Source organism: Camelus ferus, chromosome 12 (assembly GCF_009834535.1).
Source record: "Camelus ferus isolate YT-003-E chromosome 12, BCGSAC_Cfer_1.0, whole genome shotgun sequence".
In the NCBI taxonomy this organism is placed as follows: Eukaryota; Metazoa; Chordata; class Mammalia; order Artiodactyla; family Camelidae; genus Camelus; species Camelus ferus.
The window spans coordinates 15667012-15679645 of NC_045707.1; the positions used below are offsets into that span (position 1 = coordinate 15667012).

The 12634-nt window shown below is 37.2% G+C and overlaps 1 protein-coding gene across 2 annotated transcripts in view; it reads right to left on the minus strand.

The window, feature by feature from the left end:
- LIMA1 (LIM domain and actin binding 1) overlaps positions 1 to 12634 on the minus strand; it is a 71470-nt gene that overhangs the window by 22410 nt on the left and 36426 nt on the right. For both annotated transcript variants that reach the window (XM_006177709.3, XM_006177708.3), the window contains exon 4: positions 9606 to 10070. In XM_006177709.3, coding sequence (XP_006177771.1) covers positions 9606 to 10070 — 465 coding nt within the window. The remainder of the gene's footprint in view (positions 1 to 9605; positions 10071 to 12634) is intronic.

A 12634-nucleotide genomic window follows, 5' to 3' on the forward strand; every position in this document is an offset into this window, starting at 1 on the left:
TTACATTATTGGTTGAATCTAGTTTTAATAAAAACAAAAATAAGCTGTAGCAGCCCTAACCTTGCCACAGCGTACTCAGGTCAGCTGCGTCAGCATCAGTCACATCCACATGACTTACATGATGCAACAAATTCTTGCTCTGGGAGCAAACCCCCATCTGGAAATGAAGATCATCAGCCAAAGCTAAAAGATAAGTTTGGCAGGATACCCTCCATCCATATTTTTTTGTTTTAAAAACATTTCTCATTTGCAGATAATTAAAGTAAAGGAAATTCCAAAAATTTATTCCAAGTGCTGCTGTAAAAGGATCATTATGAAAACTCAAAAAGGGAGAAAGCCTGGAATACACTTTTTTTTTTTTTTTTTAACCAAAAGGGAATAGGCTTTGCATTCTCAACACTGGAGCAGTATTTCAAATATTTACATTCTGTCAAAGGTAAAGTTCAAGCACAATTCCAAGAGTATGTGCCACATGCTGCAACCTGCTAGGAGTTCAGTTTTCTGTCTGTGCTTGTAGTGACACACGAAATGCCTGTACTGGGAGCAAGACCATTTAGAACCAGAATATATGTTCTGCGAGGGCAGAGGCTTTTTCTTTGGTTTTTAGATGCAGGAAAGTCCCCATCTTTGCTAGCTTTTTATATAAATCTTTGTGTTAAATAAGGTAAGAAAAAGCCTTTTTTGTCCGAAAAAGCCTTTGGGATCATGAGGATATTAATACTCTGAATTATTTTCTTTCAACTACTCAAAAAGTGAATGTGCAAAGTCATGTGGTCCTAGAGAAAAATAGAGAAATGTCTTCGAAAATCAGTTATACTGACACTGGTTCTGAAGTAAGATGGTTTTTAATGAGATCCCAGATGAAGCATTAGCATTTCTTTCAATACCTTTTCACCTCCAAACCATTCAAATATAAAGAATAACAAGATCTCCACATACCTGAAACTAACACAATATTGTAAGTCAACTATACTTCAAAAAACAAAAAACCCCAAGATCTCAAATGCATTTATTATGAACTTTATAATCCTCATTTTACAAGTGGTAATCTGAGGTTCAGGAAGAAGGAGGGGTTTCCTCCAATGTTTCTCAAGGAAGTAGAGAAGCACAGAAAGAAAAAAATAACAAAAACCCCAGGAATTCTGATATTGAAGTCCATTTAGGTAACACATTTTTATCACATTTCAGGCTTTTTTACTCATATGCCTGAGGGAGCCTTAATCATCAAAATCTGTTAAGAGAAGACAGAAAAGATAAGACACTTCAAGACTTTCTGGAATTTCCTAAGGCTTGGCCTCACCCCACCCCACAAGTTCTCCTTCCTGTCAGCTGACTATAGTAACTCTCATTAGTGTGACCGTCCCTTAAATGTTCTCAGTGACTCCATAAATCAAACGCATCAACATTTACCAGTAAGAAAATACGAGTTTAGGGCTTTTAGCCAGTAGTCTGTAGAATTTCTTTTCTCTGGAAAGTTTTCTTAAAGAAATAAAGTAAGTTAGGTCCTAAATGTCAAGCAAAAAGCAGGATTTCCGTCCCGGGTACCCCTATTTTCAGGAAAAATTCTCTTTAAAAGTTGATTCTCAACACTTTAACTTACTGAAAGCCTCTTACTTCTGCCAGCCACATCCTTCAGCCTTTCAACTCTGACCTTTCTTCAGACCCTCTCAGTCCTCCAAAGTGAAGAGTGGAGGAAGGATGAGTTTTAGGGGAAAATGGGACTTTGTTGAACTATGCATGGAGATTATAGGGTACAGATAAAATCTGACCTTAATTTCTCAAAATACTGAGAGATAAACATTTCCTTCTTCAGGGACCCTTGGAGAAAAAACAATGGAGCTCATTTAAGTAAAAAATATACATAGAAGGAGCACTTATCTCCAGGTGGGGGGATTTCTCTACATATTCTGTATTTCTAAGTGTTCTACAAAAATAATGTGCTACTCTTACAATTAGGAAGAAAAGGAAGGAGAGGTCATACCTCATATTTATTAAACTAATATAAATAGATAAAAATGATAAAAATCAAATTCTTATAAGGTACTACTAGGGAATTAAATCTGTCCTTAGATTGTGCTAGCAGTAAAATCGTATAATCTTTGAAAATAAGCTGAAAATATGTAAGAAGAATGTTTAATGAATTATATTCTTGACCATGATAGCATCATCCAGATATATCGCCCTCCCGCAAAAAATAACTGAAAATATAATGTTTCTGCCAAGATGCTTTTTTATTAGACTGGCAGAGAATCTGATTACTGAGGGGTGATTAAAAATTATTATGAAATACCATATTGCCATAAAAGGATAACCACATGAACTATAAAGATACAAAGGAAGGTCCATATAAAAAAGACCAAACAAAAGATAAGGCACACAAAATAGCACACCATACCTAAACCATGTATAAACTAGCTATGTAAGTAAGGTTATCATTGTACACAACAGACAAAGGTAACTTTTTTTCCTCGTTTACTTGGCTTTTTCTGGTTTACTCTGTGTGTATGTGTGTGTGATTGTTCAGATGACTAATTTATGTAAGAAAAACAAACCTCCCAAACCCATAAGCTTCTAACTCAAAAGTTTTAATACAAATCTCTTGCGTTCCAATATACTTCTTCTCTTCACTGACTTGATGTTTTTCCTCAGTTAAGAGATTATAAAATGCAGGAAGAGGGCAGATAGAAAGTTAAAGTCTTTGAGAATACAGCTGTTAATATGTTTTAATTTTTTCATGGCTTCCTTAGATTTCAAAAATATGTAAGGCCATGGCCAATGTTTTTGTCTAATAAATAGCCATTATAATATCCATGAAGATAGTGTTATATAGTAAAAGGCGTGCTACACAATTTCAGTCCTTGTTCTGATATTAGCCACATGACAGTGGGCATATCAGTTAACTTCTCTGACGTCAGCTGTTTCCATCTGTAAAATAAAGATTTTAACATCCTAGCTGCCTGAGAACAGTGAGCTGAATTAAATAACCATTTACAATCACTTATAGTCCTAGGATTTATGTCAATGATCTTGATAGGGATTTCTCACTCATTGTAACTCATCAAAGAATTAGAAGGCTAGAGGAAATGACTAATAAATTCTTCTGGATACACACCTATGTTGTCTAATCTAGGAGTGAGTGAATAGTAGAAAGACAGAAGTGGTGATATATGGGGGGAAAATGATGTCTTTCTGGCCCTTCCAAACTTGATTGTAGCCAACATTGTTTAGAGAATGTTCTAGTCTCCTGACATTATTTTTTAATGTGTTTTATTTTAATGAAACTACTAGTAAGTAGTTAATCGGCATGAAAGTAAGCAGAAAAGAGATGACTGCTCTCTAGCTGGCATACCACGGACAGCCACTTAGGGCAACAAACAGACAGATCAGGATTCCCTGGCTGGCATCTTTACACATGGATCCAGTATTATCTTACCACAAAAGACAAAAGATTTATTCAGAGTTGCTAATTAAGGGTAAATAAAATTTAATTTATACTAGTAGGAGGTCCTTAGGAACAATGCACCACTATAGAGAGGTCAATCAAAATCACACTGAAACCTGCGTCCATCAACACATGAATGGATAAAGAAGATGTAATGTGCATACACACACACAATAGAGTACCATTTGGCCATAAAAAGAATGAAATTTTGCCATTCACAGCAAGATGGGTGGACTTAGAGGGCATTATGCTAAGTGAAATAAGTCAGACAGAGAAAAACAAATACTGTATGATGTCATTGATAATGTGGAATATAAAAAATACAACAAAGTAGTAAATATAACAAAAATGCAGCAGACTCACAGATACAGAGAATAAACTAGTGGTTACCAGTGAGGAGAGGAAAACGGGGAGGGGCAATATACAGGTAGGCAAGTAGGAGGTACAAATTATTAGGTATAAAATAAGCTACAAGGATATATGGCAAATATTTTATAATACCTATATTGTGAAATCACTATACTGTACACCTGTAACATATAATATTGTACACCAACTTCAATTTAAAAAAGATTATATTAAAGAAAAAATCAGTGGGGGTGGTGCCACTGAGAGCAAAATCACATTTTGAAATTACACAGCCATAAACTATAGGTGAATATCATAAATCAGCAAAAATTAGCTTTAACAGGATATATGAGGAAGACAGCATTGGTAGAAAAACAGACAATTCTTGTGTTTACTTAACAGAACCAGTTATCCATACTTAGAGCACTAGGAATGTATCTATTGAAGGTCTAACGTTAGGTCACCGTAAGATTTATGATTCACTGATAAGTAAATTAAAAATATACTCTGCTACACTAGGATGACTATATTAGACCCCAAAGTGATGTTCACAGTTATTCAAATCCCTTTCTTCCTTAAGCCCATCGTAAAATTATGATTTAACAATATACAATTAATACCAATTATGAACATCCTCAAAATTGCATTCTTCTGGGAATATAATTCCAAATAATTTACTTAAGACATTAACAAAGTAGAAGAAAAACCTTATTAAGATAACATTAAATAGATAAGTCATAATTGCATATGTCATTATGTAATTATTAACAAGAAAGGAGAAAATAAAACATTATGGATAATTAAATTGTAGAGATTCCTTACGAACACCTACCCATTCTTTGAGTAGGCAAATATAAATTGTTTCTCTGATGTAGATTACAGATTAGTTGGCCATGGATAAAATATGTGATGAATACAGGTCAGACTTGAGCTTGAATGACTTATTTTCTCAAGGACTCACTCCACTACATCAACACATATACACTGCTATGTACCAGTATTATGTAAAACTAAATAAAACACAAGTGTCACTTCCAGGAACTTAGAAGAGAAACCACAAAAATGTTGAACCGTTTGAAGAAAGATGGTTTTACTCTCATATTAACATGTGTGGCTTTTGCTGGCATTTTGATGCTAACCATACATAGGATGATCCTGGTGATAAGAACAGAAATTATAAGGGACATTGAAGGGCTTAGGAATCTAAGAAGAGAGAAAGAGCAAAGAAGTAAAAAGGTTGATGGGACAGGGAAAACTTCTATTTTAATTTAGATACCTCTATTTTAGCTGTTGTATCTTTGTAGTATAAAGTAAGTTAACACAATTAAAATATAACTAACTGGAAGCATTAAAATAAATATACCATGAATAAATAAGCAAGCAAGCAAGCAAACAAACCAACCCAGTTACCTCCTGGGAGAGGGGAGGGTATAGCTCAGTGGTAAAGCATGTGCATGAGGTCCTGGGTTCCATCCTCAGTAACTCCGTTATAAACAAACAAACAAAAACTATGAATAATGGGGGGGGGGGGGATAAAGAAAACAAATTTTTTTCTAAATAGTTTTCATTCTATTCACTTATGGACAAACTTATCATTACTCTCTCATTACTGCCTCCTATCTTGGTTAATTCCCAAAGAGTGAATGTGTGAGTGTGTTTATGTGTTCCAGAAAACAGATTTTTTGGTGAGGAAGCATTCACTCTTCTCTCTTTTCTTTTCTTTATCTAACTCCTCTCTCAGACAATGAAAACACTGCATGGAAGAAGCAGTAGTCAGTGTGTAAAAGAATCAAGAGATATCCATATTCCAGCCTTATTTTCTCACATTACAACTAATTGGTTTAATCCTGACCCAAGTAAAAGACAATAGTTTAAACAGGTTATGATGGTAGAAATATACTATCCAAATATTTGGTCTTTAATCTCCTATCTGAGGATTTGTGTGAACCAAATACGTCAAGAGCCAAACAGAAAGAACTGAGATTTAAGGAGCCTTTCACATGCTCCCCATAGTGTTTGGTCATTTGAATAACTGCATCCTGGCCTCTGATGATTATGGATCCAAATGCCAACATGATGATAACTGGATATTGGTTATAACTGCTTGATCAGCTATCTTTTTCCCAAAAGGATGCCCAGAAAAGTTTACCTTGGCTACCTAAAACCCAGATCAACATATACATGAAGTCAGGGGTGCTAAACCACATTCAGTGTATGTCACTGGGGGACTTCTTGTCCTCATACCAATAGGTTACATTAAGCTATCTACTGCTCATTTGCTTACAGGAATTAGAACCATCATGTTCAACTAAACCATCTGACCTGAGTAACCTATCTGTTCACCAAAGATAGAGGATAAGTAAGGAATAGTCTTTAATCAGTTCTCATTATTTAACAGTTGAGTTCTAAGATTTTCTTCCTTTTATTAAATAAATACTAAGAGCCAAGTCATTGTGCTGACCACTGAGGGATAAAAGCATCACTACTTTAAAAGAAATTATAGACTGGGCATGAACAAGTTCATTCATGACTATTAAAGGAAGCATGTATAAGTGGCCAAAGAGAAGTAAAAAGAAAATTCTACAGGAGGGTCAGGAAAGTGAAAAGCAATTTCATCTGGGAAAAAACTGAGGTAAGGTCTCATCGTCTTGATAGACCTTGAGGAGTAAGATTTCAAAAGGTAGAAATTAGGAGAAAGGCATGAATAATTTAGAAAATGAAGAGTAATCTAGGGCTTCAGTATAAGACTGACTATGAGACTGGAAAGGTAGGTTGAGCTCAGACTCTGGGAGACCCAAATATTAAATATAGATTTTGAGGCATTGAAAGTTTCTGATCAAGGGAGTAACATAATTTACAACTATGTTTAGAAAAATAAATAGCAAAGGTGTGAAGGATGGACGAAAGAAAGAACTGAGAGGCCAATGGGGGAGGCTGTAGCAATTCTACGCTAAAAGGTTGAACACAGACTTAGACATGGAACCTCTTGGAGAGAATGGCCCACACTTGAGAGATGTATAGAGGGAAGACTTATTTAGATGGCTTACTAAGTGACTGGGAAGAGGCAGGCAGAAAGAATAACGGATTCCACACTTCACAGCCCAGGAGATGTGGTGAATGGTGATACATTAAGGGACGGGATGGGTAGAGCAGGTTTTGGTTGGAAAGATAATGGATTCTTTTTTAGCCTTCTTGAATTTGAGTGCCTAAGGGATATTTACAAAGAGGTATATGATTTGGAAGCCAACCAGAAAATTAGGGCCGAAGCTTGGGTTAAGAATTCAAGATTAGAATCTAGTTTTGGGATTCATCTCTTGGAGTCCGAGAAAGAGATGAGACTACACTAGGAGAGAGAGAGAAAAAAAAAAAAAAAATAGGAAGGCAGAGAAGAGATCAGGAAGAAAAGTGGACAAGAGAAACCATCCCAGACAAAAGGAAGCAAGACAGACTAAGAGAAGCCAGTTAATTTTGTCTCCTGCAAATAACTCTGATAAAAAGATTCAGGAGATAAAAAGATTTAGATTTGGCATTTCCATTATCTGTGTGCTCCCTGACCCTGCCCAGCTAGTTGGTTAGAGATTCAGCCCAGTTCTCCAAAATTCAATTACAGAAACAAAGATTTGCACAATTTGTATCTATTATATTCATTTGTCTCACGGAAGTATTCATTTGTTAGCTCTGAGATAATCATTCTTACTTGTATCCTCTTGCTCCTACAAGAATTTCTAGTGTCCCTACGTATTTCTCAGAGCTTCCTTCCAAAGATCCAATTATATAACTTTCTGATTAAAGCCTTATCCATGCTGAAATTATGTTAGCAATAACCATAACCTAGTTTCAAACTGATTAGTTATTCCTTAAACTAGACAAAACTTTAAAAAAAAACTTTTATTGAAATATTAGACAAACGGTTTTAAAGTAATCTAGACTGTTTCCAACATGGATAATGATGCTTATTCAGAAGCAGCTATAAAACCAAGGGCAGCTGTGTTTTACACTCCCAAAGCAGTCCATTAAATGACAAGTGACTATTTAATCAGAAAGTTTAAAAAGACCCCCCAAAAGCCCAGGTCAATCTTAGAACCCCTCTGTCTTCCTAAATCGTCAGCAATCAGGCTACCCAGTGCCAGCCTGATCTAGTAGGATCTTTATTTATATGAGGATTTTTTTTTTCTCCACTCCGACCAGCCACAAAGAGATACGCTTGTTCCAATCCATCTCGCATGAGACATTTACGAGAAAGAAGTCTCTCACCAGATCCTTACACATAATCAGCATTTCTGTTTGCTGCAGTCCCAGGCATTTCCTACCTTAGGCCAGTTTTGACAGGCACCAGCCTTTTACACTGAATCAGCATTGTGTGTGCTGACGTGACATCAGCCATCCTGCCCCTTACAGGGTCTGAGAGGAGGAGATTTACAATGGTGCTTTGAGTCACCACAAAGCCCCTTCCTCTCTATTTAGGATTTCTGACATTTTTTTCCTTCCATTTAAAATTCTTCTTCCATTTGAATGTAAAACAAAAAAAAATTTATTAAGACCATAAAGGGGAAAGAGGGAGTTAGTAGCCCTTGAGGACTCAAAATTGAGAGGGACGAGAGTTTAAGAAAAGTCATAAAATTGCTTTGTGGTTACATCTCTTGCCAAATGGTTTCAGTGTTAAAACTCGTGCACAGAAAAGGGTTCTAGTTTTGCAAACGTTTAAAAACTCTACATCCTCAAACAGATGATCCCCAAATACTAGAGACTTTTCTAGGTAGAAAAGCAACAGGCAGCTGCTGTAAGATACAAGAGATGACGACTAAATCACACCAAACGTAACTGAGGATTATACTATATTATATATTATACTATAAATTATCTACTTTTTATCTCAGAATAAAAAATGCTTCATACCATTACTTCCCAAATGTAGAGATTTGGGCCAAATATTTAGCTTAAAAATTTTCGCTTTCCCATCGAGATGGAATCTAGAGTAAATGATGGCTTTGCTCCCCATCAGATCTGTTTATTTCATTATTATGACTGTTGTAACAAACCAACCCCATGTACAAAGCCAGATATGCAGGAAAGTATGAGAAAACTGGAAAACTTTACCAGCACTGCGGCCCCTGGATTGTGTTATAAGTCACCAGCATATGTAACTCATTTTCTAGTTAAGTAATTCCCTCTGGGGACCCGGTCTGCAATCCACATGAAGGATCAGATTTCATTAGCAGTTGTAGGAAAATGCAGCCCTGTGCATTTGCAAGTCAAAACTCCTAAAGGCTACAGCTAGTCTGGCTATCTTCATTGATTTTTCCTGGGATAGGATTTTAGCTGATAGAAAACATTTGTTGTAAGGCAAAGATGAGGAAGTTGAGAAGAAGAGAAGGATTCAGAGACAACTAAGCCTCAGTCTTAATGTTAAACTCTGGCCTTAACACTCAGCCTGCAGCTGTGTCCAACAGGAGAGCGACTCAGCAGTAATTCCACCCCCCGCCCCAAGCTACAAATGACAAAAGGCACAGGAAGACAAGTTAAAAGGGCAAGCTTACAAAAACACATAATCCAATAGGCATCAAACTCTCTTAACTTCTATACATTGTCCTGAATCTCAATGTGTGCTTGATCTCATGTGAAATTGGGTCGGAGACTCAGAAATACCTAATGCAATTAATTCATTTGAGACTTTTAATTAACTACTCATCTAACTTGAATCAAAAGACATAATGACCACATACTCGCCACTACTCAAACTGTCTAGATTAGAAAGGCAGCTTTGTTCATTTACTTGAATTGGCTTTTTCAGGTTTTAAACCCACCCAATCCTTACCTTGGTTTGAGCTGGTTCACCTTTCTCAAACATCATCTTAAGCCTGTTCAGAGGAACATTGTATTTCTCTATTTTGTTTGCAGCTTCTGTGTTTTCACTCATTTCAGGTTTTCCCACTTCTTGCCTGGATTCTCCCAGACAATTTTCCATTTTTTTACTTTCTGTTGAGTGATCTTTAAGATGCTCACTGTCCTCGATGAGAGGGTACGGGCACTGGATAGGGGCTTCAGGAGGCGATCCGAATCTAGGTCTGGGGTGGACTCGCTCCTCTTGGTCAGCTTCGACCCCAGAGGCAGAGCTGCTGGCCACTTCAGCGGGAGGAGGGTCGCCTCTGTGCCTGACCTCGGCGCTGCTGTTTCGCACTGAGTCTGGGAGAGACCCTGCTCTCAGCACCGGGTTCTCCCACTTCTTCTTTAACACAGTCAGGTTCCCTCTTCTAAAGTGCTGGGGGAGATTTTCAGTGTTCTAGAAGAACAAGAAGTAAATGCCAGTTATAACTTGCCTGCTGAAACATTCAAACATGTTGTTCTTTGTAAAATGAAAGTTAAAACTCCAAGCTGCTCCTGGTCCACTGGCGTTTCAGACAGCTGTGAACAGTTACAGCCCTGCCACATGGAGAAAGCATCCACCCCGGGAGAGGGAGAGGGGAAGAGAGAAAAAGTCAGGAGCTAAAGCAGGAAGTGATAAAACAGGATAGCCTTATAAGGACAAAATGAGAAGAAAGGAAAGCCCAGATCTAATGATAGTTACGTTGGAGACAAGGGATTTTTATCCAAAGATTAATGGGGAAAGCAAGAAAGAAAAAGCAAAATACCAGTTACTTTAAACCCTGTAAATATGCATTAATAAAGGTTCATCATTATATGCCACAAAATTACACAGTGAATGCTGTTTTTTTTTTGTTTGTTTTAATTGAAGTATAGTTGATTCTGCTGTTATTTTTTTCTTCTTTTAAATGAGACAAAGATGCAGGATAGCTTAAACTATGCAATATCAATAACTGTGGATAGTGATTGAAACTATTTGTGGAAATTTAAAGCAGTCACCAGACTTTCACGTATATTTGCATAAGTGATTTTTCATCATATCTGACATAATTTACATGAGCAGTCAAATTTTATTTTTACATAAAAACTCAATCCCCTTTTTTCCCCCTGTTCTTCTCTACATTTGTCTATGTGTAAATTCTGTTATCAGCAAATTCACTATTTTCCAGATCCTTTGGGAAAAATACCAGGCTTCAAATGAAACACCAATATCACCCCATCTCTTGATTGAAGGACACGTGTTTGCACATCTAAGACAGTTCTCTTTCGCCTGGGTCAAACTGGAATTAATTTATACATATAAGACAGACTGAAAACAACCTGGAAATTGTCAATGTTATTCCACAATAATAGAGGAAACATGCTTGACGAAGTAAAATTCAATCTCCCAGACTTTGAAAGCACTCCTAAGTAAATTAAGCAGCCATACCTTCCCAACATACCACAAACTTCAATACCTTCTTACTCTCCATTCCTGTAGCCTTGTGACTCACCAGTCTTTCAACTAAGAAAGAAAGGACAAACCACCTAGGACTGAAAGACTCTGAGGAATTAAACAGGATTAGCAGCTATATTGGGAATTAAGTCTCTCACCCTATTACTCTTCTGAATATACTCTGAGAGCCACTTCATCAAGTAGCACCAAGGCTTGAAAAAAAAGATGACAGAAGAACAACTGCTTGATTTTAGTGTTTAGATCTCAGCTGACATGATAACTCATTGGGGGAAGCATGTATGGTTCAGAAACAGAAGCAGCACAGAAAGTTTTCTTGTTGGAAGAGAGAATTAAAAAACAGGCCTGGAAGCTGGTGCTACCTTAACCGCCAGCAGCACTCTTAGCTTTGTGCTACCTCCTGCCACACAATGGCTGAGTCATCTATGTCTCTGACTTCACCGGCTCACCTGCCCTGCCCTGCCCAAACAGGAGCCCTGAGAACCAAAGTGGCATTTTGCCTTGGTAACTGGACACTTACTTTTCTCAGAGATATATCATGTCATCAAAGTGTATTTATTGACACAGAAAGATGCTCATAGGATACTTTTGAGTGAACAAAGCCAGTTATAAGATAGCACGATCCCATTTTATAATACACATGTATGTTTATAAATCCAAACAGAGAAAAGTAGTCTGGAAGAAAAGACACCCGGAAGTTAACAGGTTGCCTCTGGGGATCAGGGATTTATGGACATTTGTATTTTCTTCTTTTTCTTTTCATGATTAATGTGCTTTTATTGGAAAATAAAAGTGAACACAAAAATAAAATTATGCATCATCCTCACATCACAAAAGACTTCTATGGCATATCAAATAAATTTTTTTGAATACTAACTAATTTTGATGTTACTCTTGAAAGCTGTCATTTCTTGAAAGCTTGAAAGCTGTCATTTCTACTTTCATTTGCTGATGACCTAAAAGAGAGGGATTTGTGTGATGGAGTACCTGCAATGTTCCAGACAAAGGCCTGGCAGAGAACATCCCTTAGGGAGGCATTTTAACCGAGGAGGAAATGTGCTCTTTAAAAGGAGCGCTTAGGGATACAAGTTCAAAAGTGCTGCGGTGGGGACAAGCAGGGGAAGGGCAGGGCTGTAAATTCTGACAGCATTAATGGCCCCAGAGCCTCCCAGCACCCCTGGCAGCACCACCCAGGCCAATCAGTTGTCCAGGTCTTTAGCACCTGAGGCAAAGATGGGGAAGAAGCAGTGGCTACGGTCTTTCTGGGGAAGAAAGAGAAGCAAGAAGGTACAGGACAAAAGCGAGAGCTGAAAGCAGACTGGGCAGCTCAATGGAAAGAGCATTGGCCTGAGACAGCTGGGTTATCACTGGACAGTGGGTTATGGGCCTCTTATATTTTCTTCTCTTTCTTTATCTGTATTTTCTTTCTTTTTTCTTTTTAATTGAAGTACAGTTGATTTACAATGTTGGGTTATTTTCAGGTGTACAGCAAAGTGATTCAGTTACATATATATTTTTCAGGTTATATT